The 16,854-nt window shown below is 34.2% G+C and overlaps 1 protein-coding gene across 13 annotated transcripts in view; it reads right to left on the bottom strand.

Moving 5' to 3' along the window:
* LOC311438119 (uncharacterized protein) overlaps positions 1-16,854 on the bottom strand; it is a 45,378-nt gene that overhangs the window by 21,643 nt on the left and 6,881 nt on the right. For 3 of the 13 annotated variants that reach the window (XM_084522178.1, XM_084522189.1, XM_084522190.1), the window contains exons 5-21: positions 16,691-16,813; positions 15,927-16,094; positions 15,388-15,573; positions 13,673-13,795; positions 13,374-13,487; positions 11,332-11,647; positions 10,876-10,985; positions 10,377-10,494; positions 9,490-9,581; positions 8,390-8,540; positions 4,506-4,615; positions 3,509-3,635; positions 2,530-2,663; positions 1,720-1,767; positions 939-1,048; positions 473-641; positions 14-118 (exon numbers count right to left, since the gene is read on the bottom strand). In XM_084522178.1, coding sequence (XP_084378304.1) covers positions 14-118; positions 473-641; positions 939-1,048; positions 1,720-1,767; positions 2,530-2,663; positions 3,509-3,635; positions 4,506-4,615; positions 8,390-8,540; positions 9,490-9,581; positions 10,377-10,494; positions 10,876-10,985; positions 11,332-11,647; positions 13,374-13,487; positions 13,673-13,795; positions 15,388-15,573; positions 15,927-16,094; positions 16,691-16,813 — 2,304 coding nt within the window. Of the gene's footprint in view, positions 1-13; positions 119-472; positions 642-938; positions 1,049-1,719; positions 1,768-2,529; positions 2,664-3,508; positions 3,636-4,505; positions 4,616-7,040; positions 8,085-8,389; positions 8,541-9,489; positions 9,582-10,376; positions 10,495-10,875; positions 10,986-11,331; positions 11,666-13,373; positions 13,488-13,672; positions 13,796-15,387; positions 15,574-15,926; positions 16,095-16,690; positions 16,814-16,854 lie in introns of those variants that run through there. The other 10 variants (XM_084522187.1, XM_084522181.1, XM_084522188.1 and 7 more) reach the window with 8 other exon arrangements.

The following is a 16,854-nucleotide window of genomic DNA, read 5'->3' as shown; positions in this document are numbered from 1 at the left end:
TTTAATGAGTTACCTTTTCCTTCAGTGTAGCAACTTTTTCTGTTAGGTCACTGATGATTGTTTTCTGCTCAGTGTTCTCCACTTCATACACGTTGCATTTCTTTAAGACTTCATTCAGCTTAGTATTAAAAATAGAAATCAACATCAAGAAGCATATAGAATTGTACTAATAACATGACACTAGAGTTACACTACTAAGCCTAAGTGGACTGTATACATTGAAACTAACACAGACAACATATGACCCCAATAAAACAGCAACACTTTCATGTAAAGCTCTGGGCTGGGTCTAAGAAGCCCTTACACCCAGCTTTACACAAAGTAATTACATGATGTGAACAAAACTGAAACAAGACAACCAAAGTCTTTGGGTAGGAAAAGAGCAATATTGTTTCTGGGATGCAAATTAAAAGTTATGACGAATGCTCACCAGTTCTACTAAAGTAAATAGTATTTAATAACTTTAACTTACCTTTTGTTCAGTATGCACAAACTTTTCACCAAGCTCTTTGTTCAGCAGATCCTTTTCTTGAAGCAGTTTTGTCAAAGCTTCAATTTGTTCTAGTTTTTCTGTCATGTTTAGCAGCTTTTGTTCTTTTTCTCCAAGTGAAGTTTCAAGGAAGCTATTTCTGTCACTTAATCTAAGAAAATACATACATAGACCTTTGATAATCAAATTCCATTTTGAAAAGAAAGTTTTCTTTAAGCTTTCTAAAGGTTTATTAACCCCCCAAAACTAGGTTCCTAAAATAATAATCATTTCTACACTTTCCATGTAAACTACCAAGTCCAAAAACATCATGACTGTAAAGAGAAGCAAGAATTAAGTAACTCAATTTCACATGTTTTAACAGAATATAATTCTTGCCCGTTAGAAGCTTAATCTTACAGCAAAGAATACTAATCCTGTATGGAGCTATAAAGAATTTTTATTTTACCCTTTTAGCTGCTCATTCAAGCCAGAGATCAGCATTTGATGCTTTTCAGCATCTCGAATTTGTTGGTTGCGTAATTGGGTGAGTTGAGTTTGCAAACGTTCATTTTCATTCTGCAACAAAACAATAAACAAGAGGATTATTGTGCACAAATGTCCAGAATAGTGTAAGAGAAATAGATTCCTGAAAATCTGACTCAATAGGAAATTTACATCCTACACAGTAAGAGAAACTGTTAGCATATATGAGAGACTGAGATGGTATATCAGTGCAAAATACAACACTAATGACACAAGTTCAAGTAGATGCAACCCACCTTCCAGAAATACCTCCTTCGGTGATGCATGAACTCAAGGATCATTGCTTCATATGCAAAGCAGAACACACACACACACACACACTGTGTTAAGGCAGCTTACTTATCTTAACAGGGGAAGCTACTGCTCTGAAAAAAATACTTCTCTCATTGGTTTGAGAACAATACTAAATTTCCAATTTTTTGGCGTATTTTTTCAGGCTGAAGGAATGCAAAAAATCTGTAAGATACAGATTAGTATACGAGGAATTGTGAAGAAAAAGAAAGCAAGCTTCATTCACACAGTTGATCTCCTATTCTAGACAGATACACTGCACCAATTCAAGAACAAATCCACAAAAATATCTAAAAGCAACCAAAAAACAAAAGTAGAACACATATCCAGAACCAACAGCAAATAGGACAAACATGGCAAACTTGTCACCTCTAATGAAAATAAGCTAGCATTCTGGAGGAGGCAGAACACACCTGTACCGCCCTCAATAGCTGCCCTTCTTCCTCTACACCAAACGTTACCTGTATTGAAAGTTTTTGTTACAAGATTCCCATGTATGAATTAATATAAGGCTGTCTTGCATCTTAAAATATTAAACTCTTTTACATATATAGATGCAACTTAAAGAAGTATAAGAAATGCTCCAAGCCTGAGTTTTAGTAAGAGACCATTTGTCTCATTTTGTGATAACTAGGGTTAGAAAGTATCAAGAACAGTAACTTACCAGGCCATATAAAAAAAAAAAAAAAAACTGATAGAAGTATTTGTTACTGTTCCTTTGTGGGCCTTCATTCATTTTTTTTTTAATATAAATAGTTAAAAATATTTTATATTTATTATAAATACTATATATGTAAAATTATATAGGTGAGATATAATCTGTGAATTATATGAAGCTTGAGGGATTTAAGAAGAGATTTATGACATCAGTAACAAAATTTAATTCTTGACCTTCTGACACAGGCTCCCTACAGAGAACAATGAAAATAATAACGCCTTTTACTATGTTTCTACAACAAATAACAAAGCTTTCTTCCAAACAAGTTTCTTTTCGTGGTGACTTCTACTTTTGCTGAATAGAAGTAACAGGCTTAAACTTCAGAGTTTAATATAGCATGCAGAGACACTCTGTCAACATAAATATAAACTAAAAAATAGGCTTTGGATATTTTTGCTAGCTGCAAACGGACATTTTTGTCTTATTGTAGGCTATGATTATAATATAAACAGAACTAAACGATTCCCCTGAGAACAACATTTTTTACGCGAATACAAAAGCTTACCTGAAGAGCCTCCATTCTACCTTGAAGCTGCAATCTATCTTCCAAATCCTGACAACGCTCTTCTAGAAACAGAATTTGTTCCTGTAGTTGATTTCTTTCCAGTTCCAACTCTTCGACTACACTCCGTAAACCTACTTAAGTCAAAGAGGAAAAATTATTTCAAGAAAGGTCAACAAAAAATTCCTGAAGTCTAGAAATGTTGTTCACCTTCATATTCACAATTCTCACCACTGTGGTGCACAATCAGATCTCAACCATTTCCAGTGGAAATGCTTGAGGCCTTGCACATCTAAAAACTAAATAACAAAAGTACTCTTAATTATTCAAAAAATAAAATCAAGTTGCACAGCTCAAGAACTCATAGAGAACCTGGCAGAAATATTCTCATCAGTATTGTGGCTCAATTAATACTGTGACTGATTTTACTTTAATCATCAGTTAATGTACTTGCAGGATTGGAGCTTAAGCAATCTTAATAAACAAGTAAATTGGTCTGTATCAAAATTTGCAAGTAAACCTATTCCATTTCATCAATAACATGTACTTGCAGCTTTTACCACAGTTTTAAGAACACCTACACTAAAAAATAGCCATTTGATTTTTAAAGCAAAAGCACGCAGCAGTGGAATACAATTCTGCTTTGCAAACATAACAGCTGTATAGATTGGAAACACATTCACAGGAACAAGACTCTTAACTTAAAAATACACCATCTTGCCACATAGAATATTTCATGGGCACCACAGCTCAACAAATTCCAGCGTTTAATCATATTCGTATTCTACTTCTGAACCAAAACTAGGCAGTTCATCCAGCACGCACATGCTTTAAAATGAAACAGAAGAAAATGCAAGCCAAAAAAATTCAACAAAGATTAGAATACACCACAAATGGGTTGTTAGTTGAATTTGAAAACAAAAATAGACACAAAATACAGATGCTGTGCATGCTTTAATAAACTGTCTAGTCTCTATCACACCTGCATTAGGTGAAGTGTACTCTGGCCACCAACCTCCCATATTTTCTCCTTCAGCTGAATCAGTGCTATCCAAGGTGACATTCAACGCTTCTTGAAAACACTGTTTTCCATCAAAGCTGTACTCTTCCTATGCACAAAACATAAAGGTGAAGTTTAATTAAAAGAAGTAAAGTAGCAAGGGTAATACATGTATATGCACTGTTATAAGAAGTGAAGTTTCAGTTAAAAGTCCTAAAACCCTGCAAGTGATTCAGGTGCATAAATCAAAGTGTATGTGATCACCACGGACCCCTGTCCAGCTTCTAATTACTATTTCCAGAGAAGCAGAGTCTCCCACAGGTTTTGTACGGTATCTGCCAGGCCTCTGAAGACACCCTCAGGCATCTGAAAGGCCAACATAATTATGCTTGGATACCTTAATTGGTCCCCTGATTTGTACAGTTAATAGGGTCCTCTGAAACTCATGGTAAATTATTGGAATTAACTAAACATAAAATTATGCTTCCAATGGCATGTTATTGCAACAATGGCATCCTAATTCTTCTTAGAAAAGGTAAAGATTTTCTTCTTGCAAGCTACAGCACCAACTACCTAAAAGTATGCCTGAATGAACAGACAGACAAACCATTTAATAAAGCTCCACTGACAAAGAAATTTGTAAAGATCGTATCTAACACAAAGATGGCCTCAACATATTAAGCATATACCTAGGTTCAGGCACATGAATTACTCCAGAGAGATGCTCCTTATTTTTCAGTGTAAAACTAAGTAGACTCAAGGAACAGAGAGGTGTGATGCCATTAGAATTGCTCCTCATCTTCTGGCTACATACACAATCATTTAATTTACCACCAGATCTGTCTAGTCTTCAGTTACATAACTATCCTAAGTTCATAAGTCCTTAACATATACAAGAGTAAAGCATCATATAAGTGATAGTACTTTCCATGCTTTTAGTAATATACAGGTAAAAATAGACATGTAGATTTTAACCCACCTGAACCTTCCTGCTGGTCTGATTGCTTTTTCTTCTTGCCTGCTCCAGCCTGCCCATTCCTTGAGCTGTGGTCAGTTCCTCCTCCAGCTCCTGTTGCCCTGAGACTATGGCTGGATCAGAGCAGCCAGGAAAGAACCAGTCATCCTCAATCAGTTTTGTGCCACAGGAAAGCAATTACATTTATATCAGACACTACTACATGAAAAGAGACCAGGGACAAGCTGAAGTCTCTATGAATGACTGACAGGAATAAGATTAAAGAAGCAATCCATAGCATTCACCTTGTGATTTCCCTCCAACATTACTATGTAGAACACAAGAATAAAGTCTGCATATCTCACTAAGAAGAAGCAAACTGAAGCCTAACTTTACTTCTTCAGAAAGTCTTTATACAGGAGACTGGAAAGGGTGACGTTATGCTGACACCAAAAAAAAAAAAAAAAAAAAAAAAAAGCCAACCAATTAAAATGCCAAATTAGATGGCCTTTCAAATTACCAGGTTAAAGACACTTAATTTGTATGATAACGGCATCAGCTGAGACAGCTGTAGTTTGTGTAATGTGAACAATGACGTTCATTTTTATGGAAATGACACATGTCCATTTCAACTTCAATTTTAGTATGAGCTACAAAGCCAGATAATTTAAGGAAGTCACAAGCATGTGTTACACTGCAACTGGCATCAAACCATTTTATCATATATTAATATCAATCTTTTAAAGACAAATACAGAATCATTTGTAAATAAACACACTGAGTGAGCTCAGAATATGAAAGCTTAGGTATGCATCCTGTTCATTGTTAGAAATGCTTTTTCATTTTAAGTACATTCCCATCTGTTTTGTGATATGACAAAACATATTTGTGGAGACAGATTAGGAAACAGGTGTTTCATGCAAAGCACACAAAGCAGAACAGCCAGTGAAAAGAAATGAAAGTAAAGGTGGCTCCATATTTTAACTGAAAATTAGAAAATCACAAATTTGGCTTTTGATTTAGCCATATCAATCCAGTTGTCCTCACAACATGCAAAATTCAAACAACTTTTATCTATGGATCAGCGAAGTAAAACCCAGAAACTATTAGTAGATTCAGCCCTACTGGGAATGCTCAGCTTTCATCTGAGTTGTACAAGGACAACTTATACCACAAATTTCATTAAAGCACACCCCTGTAACACCTATTAGATGGGAGCAAAGTTCTTCCTGAAATATTTCAAAATGACATACTTAACTGTCAGAAAAGATTAAAGCAAAGAAGTTGAAAACTTTAAGGACCCTTTTAAGTTGGACTGCTGAATTGGATTTCACTACTGGTTTTAATCACATTTTGTTTTCTTTCGCTGTCACTTTATCAGCACTCACTTTGCAAACCTTTGTTTAACTTCAAGGATGGATTCTATTTGTTTGTTTGTTTGTTTTTAATCATTGTACATGTTTCTTCAAAACCATAAAAATAAATGCCAAATTCTGATCACCTTAAACCTTTGTTTACGAAAAATATCATTGTAGTCAGTGAAACAATTCAAAGAGCAAATATTATTCCAGATAAGAATGACCCCTTCTTTGAGAAAACAGATTTAAATTTCTTGAAGTTGAAATTGAGGTAGCTTGTTTCTAAGCATAATCAGAACGAATAATACACTGTTCTTTAGGAACCCAACTATTTTGGGTTTTGATAAGGAAGGAAAGAATGAAATTACCATTGTCACATGAAAAATGACAGTATAGAAATCAGAGCTTTAGAATGATTTAGAACCCTCAGGCAAGTGTTAAATCATTTTCAGTTAAATTCAGCATTGCTTTAACAACATCAGTGAATAAATACATTTTATAACTTTTTCAGTGGTTTAGGGAGCGTTTCATTTCATTTTACATTATATCTAATGTAAAAACATTGTATATAATGTAAAAACATTATACCTAATGTAAAAACTGAAAAACTTTCCAGGACACACTTTTTCTGATACACAGAGCATTCAGATTAACTAATGATGTGCCTACGTTTTCTTGTGTTACTATTCACATATCAAATGTCCCAATAATTAGTGGTTTGCAGAGGAAATAAGCCAGAATTTCTATGCACCAGTCAACACTGTCATCCCCTAGGATTGTGTAGCTCTCCACACATTCATTTCAAAACAGACAATTGCTTTATTTGGCAAATTGTCATAGATTATGATGGAATGAGTAGTGGTTTCTAGGTTGCTTAAAATATCCATAACTAGTATTAATGCAAATAAAGTTTTACAACTTATGGGAGGGAATATAATTGTTTTTTAAAAAACACTATTGAATTTTGAGTACTATTAAGAGTGTCTAAATTAATTTGATTCTTACTTAGTAACAATCAATTGCAACAAGCCAAGAATTTTTTCTCTAGAAAAGGTTACAGAGTAAATATGGAGTCAGCTATTACTACAAAGGAAAATAGAGAGATTTGGTTAATATAAATGAATAAATAGGCTTTGCAAGAGGGGAAAAAAATCAAGTTAAAAGACAGCATTTGTTACATGTACTGCTAAAAACCACATACCATCAATGGCAAATCTTATAAGGTACTGTTGGCAATTTCCTCAAAAGAAGCATCAACAGAAGAAATCAGCAACAGTATATTACAAGTTGCCATTGCTGCAGGAACCTGCATGCACAAAACTGATGGGAAACTATGTTCTCACTGGCTGACCAAATCGCAGTGTAGGGTGGTAGGAGTGGAGGGGGAAGGGACGCTGAGGGCTCATCAGGTGTAACGGCAGGAGAAAAAAAAAAGAAACAGAAAGGTCATGCTTATCCCAAGGGGAAAAATGCAAAATTAAACACGGACTGACGCAGATGAAATTTTACAACTGTTATTAATATTGCACATGGATCTGTAGTAACCACAGATGAGGTAACAGGTAGTTTTAATGAAGGGAATATTATTCTCTTTCAGTTCAAAGCATTACATGGTAAACCCCTCAAAAAGATGAGACGTGATCCTTAAAACATTTCTATGCTTATGTACTGAACCTTCAAATTAATCTTGGAGATGGAAAATAATTCAATGGCAGATTAAAAAAAGAAGATTCAAATTACCTAACTGGATTAATTATGACAGTAGGTTGTGCACATTAAAATGTGCCATTAATCCCCACACTGTTAACTAACGGGACAAAAATTATAATGAAATACTAAATGACTTGGAAAACAAGCAGCAAAAACTATCTGAAATTTACCCAGACTTTTAAAAGAAGCTGCTTCACTTTATCATCAACTGTTTTATTACTAATTTAGAAAATTACAAAACCTAAGATGACTTGAAATGTTATTTTTTGGAGGTAATTTAACATTTTTAACTAGCCCTAAACCATTACCAGTTACTGTTATTCAACTGGTTATATTCAAATGATATTTAAAGAGAAAATTTGTCTTAGGTACATTTTACTAGAGCACCACCCTACATCACAAAATTCAAACCAACGTTACAGTTCCCCACACCTTCACTACCTGTTCACAGCAAGCAGCTTTAATATTTCAATGGTGAACTTATTTTAATCACTGGTCATTCATGTGTGGACGGTAACCTTTTGAAGCAAGTTCAAGCAGTCTTACAGAGCAGCAACTCAGATGGCAAACACAAAAAGTACATCTACTCATAAAAATAATAAAAAAATGAATTTATGAAAGAAGAATCAAGGAAATAAGAAAAAGCAAAAATTGCAAATTTAAGCAATTTTACTAGCTAAATCGTAATTATATAATCGTAATCGATTTATATCTTATTACTACAGAAATTTGTCATGGTAGAACACTATCAATTCAGTCTGAAGTGCAGCAGACATACATGAGGGGTGTGTGTGCATCATATATATATATAATAATTTAATCGTGAGTAGAACAGCTTACCTTCTCTCTCCTCCTCAATCTGAGCCATTCTCAAGGCCATAGCAGACTTCTCTTCTCTGACTTGATCACGGGACTCCTCTGATTCTGGTACATTTTCTTGCCATTCCAAGAGGTGACTCTGCAGTTCATCCACACTACCTGATTCACTGGCCTAACAAGAGAAACTGGGCATGAAAATGTATTTACCAAATCCTACTGCAAACGTAAATGACTTTTTAATTTGGCAAATCATTCACAGAGAAAGCAATCCACTGTAATTTAACACTTAACATACATAAAAAATATGAAAACAAAGATAATTATCATGGACTGTGTAAAAAGATAGCCTTACCACCTAGCAAAGTATTAAAACTGCTACTGCTGGTTGCACTTACAAGCTAAAATATTTTTAAACAAAAAATGGCTTTTTAAACAAATCATTTTTCTTGCAGATTTTCATCTTAGAAATGTTTTATAGTACAACAATTTTAATTTTCTTTCTTTAGGATAACAAATCTCTATTACTTTTATCCATGAGTAGAATAAGTAAGAATGTTTTTGCCTTCCCATCAAAATAAAAACTATTTTATAAATTTACCAAAAAAAAAATCTCCACAAAAGTTCAAAAATACTTTTAGCAACACATAGTAACCCCTTTCAAACTGTCTCTACTGCTAGGTCTGCATAAAATTATTTAACATGTACTAAGATTAACGCATACTGTTAATTCACCTAGAAGTCTTTTAGTATAGCTTTTTGGTTCTTCTCACTTTGTCATCTCAACCTGTATGTTTGTTAAGATTTCAGCTCTTATTTCCTTCTAAAAGCTATTCAGACCTTACACAAAATAATAAAAAGTCACTTTGATAACCCATGTTAAATATAACTAAGTAGACAGTAAACAGTTTGGAAATATATAAATTAGAGTATGTGAAAAAATAAGGAGGAAACAATCTTTAATTAATTCAAACCTTTCAGTTTGTTACCCATTTTAACAGCTACTGACATCTCAATTTCACAAATCACGAAATTAATTTTCAGCAAGAAGACCCAGCTAACACACTTTCTAAAGCACTGTTTGAGCTAATCAGCAGCTCATACAAATCAATTTTAAAGTTAACCTGTGAAGCTGCCCTCTTTGTAACTTGGTCAAGATCAGCTTGCAACTTCCTTTGCTGCTCTTCATAGACTTCCAGCTTAGTCAGCAATTCTTCTACAAAAGTATAATGAATTGGGTTCATTAGGACACAAAACTGATAGAAGATCAACAAAAATTTACAAGATTCAAAATGAAAATTCAGATAATTCATTTCAGTTAGAAGACCTGTACTTGTCTGTGTTGTCCACCTACCCACAAAACTGACTTCTTGGTTGTTAAATAGAGATGAGTGATTTAAACCTAACATGCTAACAATTTAGACTAGTGAAGTGAAAATTCTACCATTTTCCATTTACAAAAAGGATGTCAGAAAAACTACAAGGTGAAACAGAAAAATCTCTCATAGAACTCTATTTTAAATATAATTGCCTATCTGAGGTTTTACGCAAAAAAAAATCCCTCAAATTCTCACACAAGAAAAAATATTTGAGATTATTCTTATAATTCTCACTGCTCTCAGAAGTTCATTGTATATATACTCTATTAGATTTTTCCAAGTATCTTGTTCTCGTTTCTCATCTTAAGAAGATACCTTTTCCACTCGCTGGAAAAGTTTAGATATATTCTACCAAACCTGAACAGAGCAAGGGCTGAACTGTTATGCACAAGTAGATTTAGAGAAGGAAAAGATGACTTGTACCTCTGACTTAAGAACTGTATGCTATTGCTAAAAGTTGCATGAAGGTATTTCCAAGTATGGTGTTTTTTGGTTTTTTTTTTGAAAAAAAAAATTAAAACAATAAAGACTATTCATCTTTGTCTCTTTAATTTGGAACCATCTGCAATAGAAAAATAAATGGGTTTTTGGTTCTTTTTTTGCAAGCAGGGTAGGTTTTTGTTTGTTTTTACCATTTTGAGTTCTGATTTCATGTAATGATTGAAGTTTTGACTGCAGTTCTTCCTTTTCAGCTTCTAATTCTGACACACGATTGTTCAAGGCAGATACATCATTATTCTTCGATGAAAACTAAAAGAAAAAGTAGCTGTAAGTTTTTCAAATGCACCAAAACACTAACAACATAGTAAAGTAAAGGCCACTTATTTCTAATTTTTAGTAAGATTTGGAGTAGCTGTTTTTCTACTATTTGGAAGTGTAATGCACCAGCTATTTAGGAGCAACTGTACTCCTGAATGCTAGTAACACTAATTTGTACTTTTTTTTTTGTTGGAACTTCCTCCTGTTTATATTGAATAAACTTTTAATGTTTATTCAATTTTTATATACAAAGGCACTTTGAATAAACTCTTTTAATATTTTATTTAGCCCACACTTTACTTTTTTCAGTCAGATCTCCGAGCATAGTAGCTTTAAAAACAGGTTTTTAACATCAAACAATGTTATACGCACATTTTTCAGTTCATCCTCCAGCTGTTTGATTCTTGATTTGGACCAAGCCTTCATTTTCAGAAACTTAGCTTCAGATTTGGTGGCCTCTTCTGTTTTCAATTTCAGTTGTACTAAGGAACAAGACATAAATATTTTAAACCCCGGAAGGATTATCATTACAAGATCTATATTTAATCCCTTTAGCAACTGACAGTAACGCTTATAGAAGACAACTGCATGCAAAGAAGAAAAACACTAACAGTAAGAAATGTGGTGAGAAAGTTACAGCATACATCATCATCTTGATATTCCCATAACCCTCATTATTATAGTATTTGAGCACAGATACTTTTTAATTACTGTGCTGATAACTCTTCCATTGAATTTTATGAAGTTCTACTTGCAACAGGTATGAAATTATATAAAGGTATGGCCTAAAATAACCTTTCATATGTAACAACTGTTTATATAGGATACCTTTCAATTCTTCCATCTTTTCTTTAGTTGTAGACTCCAGATCTCTAACATCTTTTGTCTGCCCACTAACAGTTAATTCTTCCACTTGTTTCTTAAGCTGAACCAGGGCCTGATCTTTTTCTTGCAACTCAGTTTCATGTTTCTCTTGAATTTCATGCAGTTCAGCATCGTACTTCTCCCTCACTTTTGTCATTTCAAGCACGTGTTTCTCCATCATGTCTTTTATCTGGGCTCTCAAGACATGTCTCTCTGCATCCAGTTTAGACTGAAGGTTTTCTTTTTCAGACTGAAGACGTTTCAGGTTTTCATTTATCTCCTATTAAAAAAGAATGAACTTTTTTTATTTTAATAAAATGTATTTTTAGTATGACTGTCAAATACTGCATTTGTATTCTTACATACTTTTCCACACATTATAACCAGAAATCAGAGCTACTGTTGGTCACCTGGCTCTAGTACAAAAAACTCAGCTCTGATTTTCTAAGGCTTACATAGGAACTTGAGCAAAATCGCATTGCTATTTGAGTGAAAACTACATGTTACTTCTCTCATAGCTGAGAATGGAATAAAAATCCAGGCTTGCTTCTACAGAATATTAAATACATATTTGTAAGATCTCTCTAACAGTGGTATCAAGGACTGAGAATGCTCACTGCAATGCCATCCAGATGTTGTTACCTACACCCATTAAAACTGGCAAACTGTGACCTAGCTGTTCTTTTTGCTAACTAGCCTTCTCTTAGTGCTTATTCTACTGCCAGTGCTCTCACTTTAGTTATACTACAAGAGCAAGATTACAGATCACTGTAATGGAGCAGTTCACTCATATTAGCCCTGTTGTACAAAAGCCTTCGTTAATGATACATAAACTAAGGAATATAAACTGTCTATGTAAAGAAGCTGTGCAAGACAGCAGACGCAACATTTTCAAAATGCAATTAAACAGCTTATGTAAAGGAAGTCTTCCTGCTATTTTAATACTTTGGCTGAGGTTCCGTTACAATTTAAACTGCTCTAAGTTCATGTTGTTACAATCCACCTTTTGCCCTACCCTCAAGCTGCGCATTTCTGTCCCCTCAGTGCACTAGCACTAGGTACTGACTGTTCTTGCAGCATATCTTCCTCCAAGATGCATCTAACCCAGGGAAAAACAAAAACAAAACAAAACAAAAACAAACAAACAAACAAAAAACCTGCATAAGGCTCAGTGTATGACAAATGGGAAGGACAAATGAAGCACCAATTTAGCTAGGACAATAGCTTTTGGATCACACATTTTTTGCTAAGGATCTTAACTACCTTAGCAGGATAGTGTGTCTACCTGTTACATAGTTGAAACTATTTCCAATAGATTTGAATTCAGGAAACCTTCTTGGGTAATTGGATTTATTTATTTTTTTTTTTTTTTGTAAATAGGATGACTGAAATCTTGTACCTGACGCTTCCCAAGCAGGTTGTTTCAGCAGAGTCCCAAAAGCCTGTCTGAGAGACTGCAATGTTCTTTACCTACATTTTTGAACTGAAGTAGCAGCACTCAAAGGCTATAATCACAATTCACACTAGATGCTTAAACACAATGAACCTGGATTAGCTATGCATTTTGCAATCAGTAAAAATACTTCAAAAGAAAGGGCACAGTGCTAGCAAAACATTCTCGTTGGAAAAAAAAAAAAAAAAAAAAAAGGGCCTCAGTTTTGGAGCTCACTCCATTCTCTTAACTAGAGAAACAGAAGTCTTTTGATAGCAGAATTTTTTTTGATAGCAGAAAGTCTTCCCTACATAACAAGTTCTCAAAACAAACCAAGACAAGCTATGGAGGAGAATTGACAGTTTTATATTTCACAGGCTTTACTTCTTTATTTCCTGAATTGAAATGGAATTAGTATCTGTTCACACAATTACAGCTGCATTACCAGCACACGTCAAAACCTCCCAGAGTGCTACCTAAGTATTTTATGCAGAATTATCTTTTGGACACAAACTGCTTTTGAAACTTGTAATTGACCTGATGAGTTGAGCAGTGTATATATGCTATTTCTTACTTTCAGTTGCTGGTCCTTGGCATCCAGTTCTTTTTGCAGCACATCTATCACCTGAGTCCTTCCTAGCATGACTTCTTCCTTTTCATGGAGCTTCTGCTTCAAGGCCTTCAGTAGCTAGGAAAAAAAACCTCAAGCTATCAATAAAGGGATTAAAATTTTTAGAGGAAAAAAAATAAGTATTATGTTTAGTTTCCCACCCAGACTTCTGAACTGCATCACAGAGGTTATTCATTACATGTTTCTAAACTACCACAACTCTCTAAGTCAAAGCACGCAACCGAGTTTCCAAAGCAACATACCTGTTCTAGGTCAGCACTTGCATCAGATTTAGCAACTAATTTAAAGAGCTCCTGTTCATGTTTTTTTCTCTGTGCTTCCAATTCCTTTTCCTTTTCTTGGATTATATTTTGAAATACACGTACCTGAAAACACAAAGAAAGTAAATATGAAACCAGCCCACAAAGGTACATTAAAAGTACACTGGCTTGTCTAAATAAAGGTACAGCAAGATAGTGTATTCTTGCTTCCACTTACCAGTAAACACAGTAATCACTGACTGATTACTGAAGTCAATGGCGCATAAACCTCCAACTTGCATGAAATTTGCCTCAATTCTACAGTAACAAACTTTAAATGAAAAGGCCTGTAATGCTGATTTTTGTTTAACACCACAGATCTACACCTTTTTAGATGCTATCATTCTGATACTTCTTTCTTCTAAAAGATTACACTGTTCATAATAATTTCTAGCAGGTTTAAATCAATTAAGTCCAAATAGCTTTGAAACCTAGCCACCTCTTCCTACTCAAGAACTTGCATTCTTCTTCCAGCATCTTTGTTAGCTATCTTACTTTTATAAGAACTGTAACTTTTGGAATCTTGCGCCAATGATATTTTAAATTAAAATTCAAGATTTTTTTTTTTTTTTTTTAAAGATAAGCAGTTTTTTTCACATAAAGTGAAAAGATTTGTATTTCAATGACCACATTGTGCTCACCACAATGGCTTTTAGTCTCAGCTGTTTGTCTTTTTCTTTATTTCTTCTATCAAAACATGCAATGTTGTGCTACTGAACATGCATGCTAATATTCAGGATCGAAAGTATCAGATAAAGTAAACTCAGGTATCAAATAACATAGGAAATCCAGAGATCAATAGTTTCATACATGGTAGAACAAATTCTGAGGGATCAACCACATCACATTAAAATCTAAATTCCTTACAGTTGTGCTGAAACTCCTTTGGAAGTTAAATCTCAGATTTAATGTGATGTACTATCAACATCAAAAAAAGGATAACATGCTCCCTAGATTCTTTTTCCTTTTAAAGTGGTGTTTATTTTTATTTTTTTCATTTTTAATTGTTATTTAAAAAAAAAAAAAGTTTGTCTTGGCCTGTTAATCAGCCTCAAACTTCTAGAATAGTTCCCCATTATGTATACTAATCTTCACCAGCTATTTTTCAAAGTTAGGAGGAAAACAATGTATTTCAATGCTCTCTTGCTAAGAAGTGCATCAGTTAGCTCACAGCACAAATTAAAGTGATCTGTCAAATAGCCACATTACACTGAGAATGGTTAAATAACCCCAAAACACTACTAGCCACTGCACGCGTGCACTTTTGCACCTTCAGGTGTAGCGCCAAAAGGAAGACAGGCTTGGAGGTTCTTCAACCACAATGCTGCACAACTCACTTTACTCATACTATCACTCATAGTATGTCATTCACTCATAGTATGTCATACTACATACTATCTCCTCTGTGCACAAACATCAGCCTCATCCTTAAAATCCTTCTTAGCACAGTAATTTTAATTTTCAATAATCATCTGTACAAACCATCTACTTACTGACTACTTCATTATTCTTACTTCATCTGATCGCCATATAAACCTTAACTCAAGAATCACTGAAAATTAAGAATGGCATTTCTCATTTATTGAAATAGCAATACTACAGTCAAGATACCATATCTTCCACCAACAGATGTAAGTATTTCTAGAGTGTTTACTTACATTTTCTATATATGCAGCTTCCATTTCTTGGAAACGTTCTCTTTCATTGCTCTGAACAGTTTTAAGACTCTCAATCTGTTCCTGGAACAAGCTACATTTTTCTTCACTGTCTCCAACCTTCCTGGTAAGGTTCTGAACAAGAATCTGCATGCTTTGCAGTGAAGACTCTTTAATGGACAGCTCATTCTTTAGAATGCAAACCATTAGAAAATTAGAAGAATGGGCCCAGAAAAAACACCCACCATCCAGCCCTCCCTCAGGCAAGCAACATTAAACTAGAAGCTCAGGTTTGGTTTTAATTTGAGTGAAATTTCTCATCAGATTTAAAAGTCAGTAAAAGTATTATTTAGTCAATATTATTACCGACTAAAGTAAATAATTATATACATATTAAAATAAATGAAAATAATCAATGAAGAAATTGTAGTCACATGAGTAACTGCTGGTAATTTGTGCTTCAGAAAAGCATCAGCCATACAACATCAGAATTGTTTAATTCTTTGAAACCTCTGTGGAGGTTTTATATCTGAGATATATACCTTCAATTCTTCATTGGGCAAGAGTATTTCATTGGCAGCACCACCTGATCCACAGGCTATCTGTAAATCAATGATATAGGCATCTCTTTCAGCTAACTTCTTTTCTTTCTCCGCCAGCATGGCATCCATTTCAGTCCCCCGACAGCGCTGGGCCTCCAGTTCAGCATTCTGAAAATGAAAAGACAACACTGCATGTAATCTGTATTTCTAGCACAGTTTGCATCACCACCATAGTACCTATTTTAGGGTACAGAAAAAATTACAATCACATTTATAACCTGGTTCAATTTTAACTCTAACATTTAATGACTGAGCCTGTTTCTCTCTGAAATTCTGCAGTACTCACATTCCTGCCACCTTCCAGTCAACAATAATGTCCACAAAATACATCACTGTTACAAACTGTAACACAAAATCATTATTTGTATTTCTTTCTGTCATTAGCTATTTTTGCAACAAGCAAAACTGAAGCAAAACATTTTAATTCAAAATAGAAGACTTAAAGATAACATTAACCCACACAGTTCATACAGTGTTTCCTTTTCTATTTATTTTCAAACAACTATTACAAGCATGCTTGAGGATTCAATGTTAACTGAAAACACAATGAAAGAATCTCACTGTATTTGTTCAGGCAGGTTGTAGCACATAACCTCTGTTTTCTCAACCCAAAACTTTCTCAAAATATCTCTTTAGTCTTTAAATATAATCCTATTAACCACACATGTGAAAAAACATACACTCAGCATCATATAAAACACCACCTTTTTTTGTAGCTCTTCATTTTTTTGTGTGATCTGGGATTCTAGTTCTTCAATTCTCCTTCTCAGCACCAGTATTTTCCCACGATTTGCTGCAGCATTTTCCTGGTCACCATCTCTTGATGCCTGCAAAAACAGGGAGTTTCACATTCCATAAGTAAGTAGAG

The sequence above is a fragment of the Aythya ferina genome (genome assembly GCF_964211825.1).
Source record: "Aythya ferina genome assembly, chromosome: 5".
Lineage (NCBI taxonomy): Eukaryota > Metazoa > Chordata > Aves > Anseriformes > Anatidae > Aythya > Aythya ferina.
Note: the sequence above shows the minus strand (reverse complement) of the source record. Positions and strands in the feature narration are given on the sequence as shown.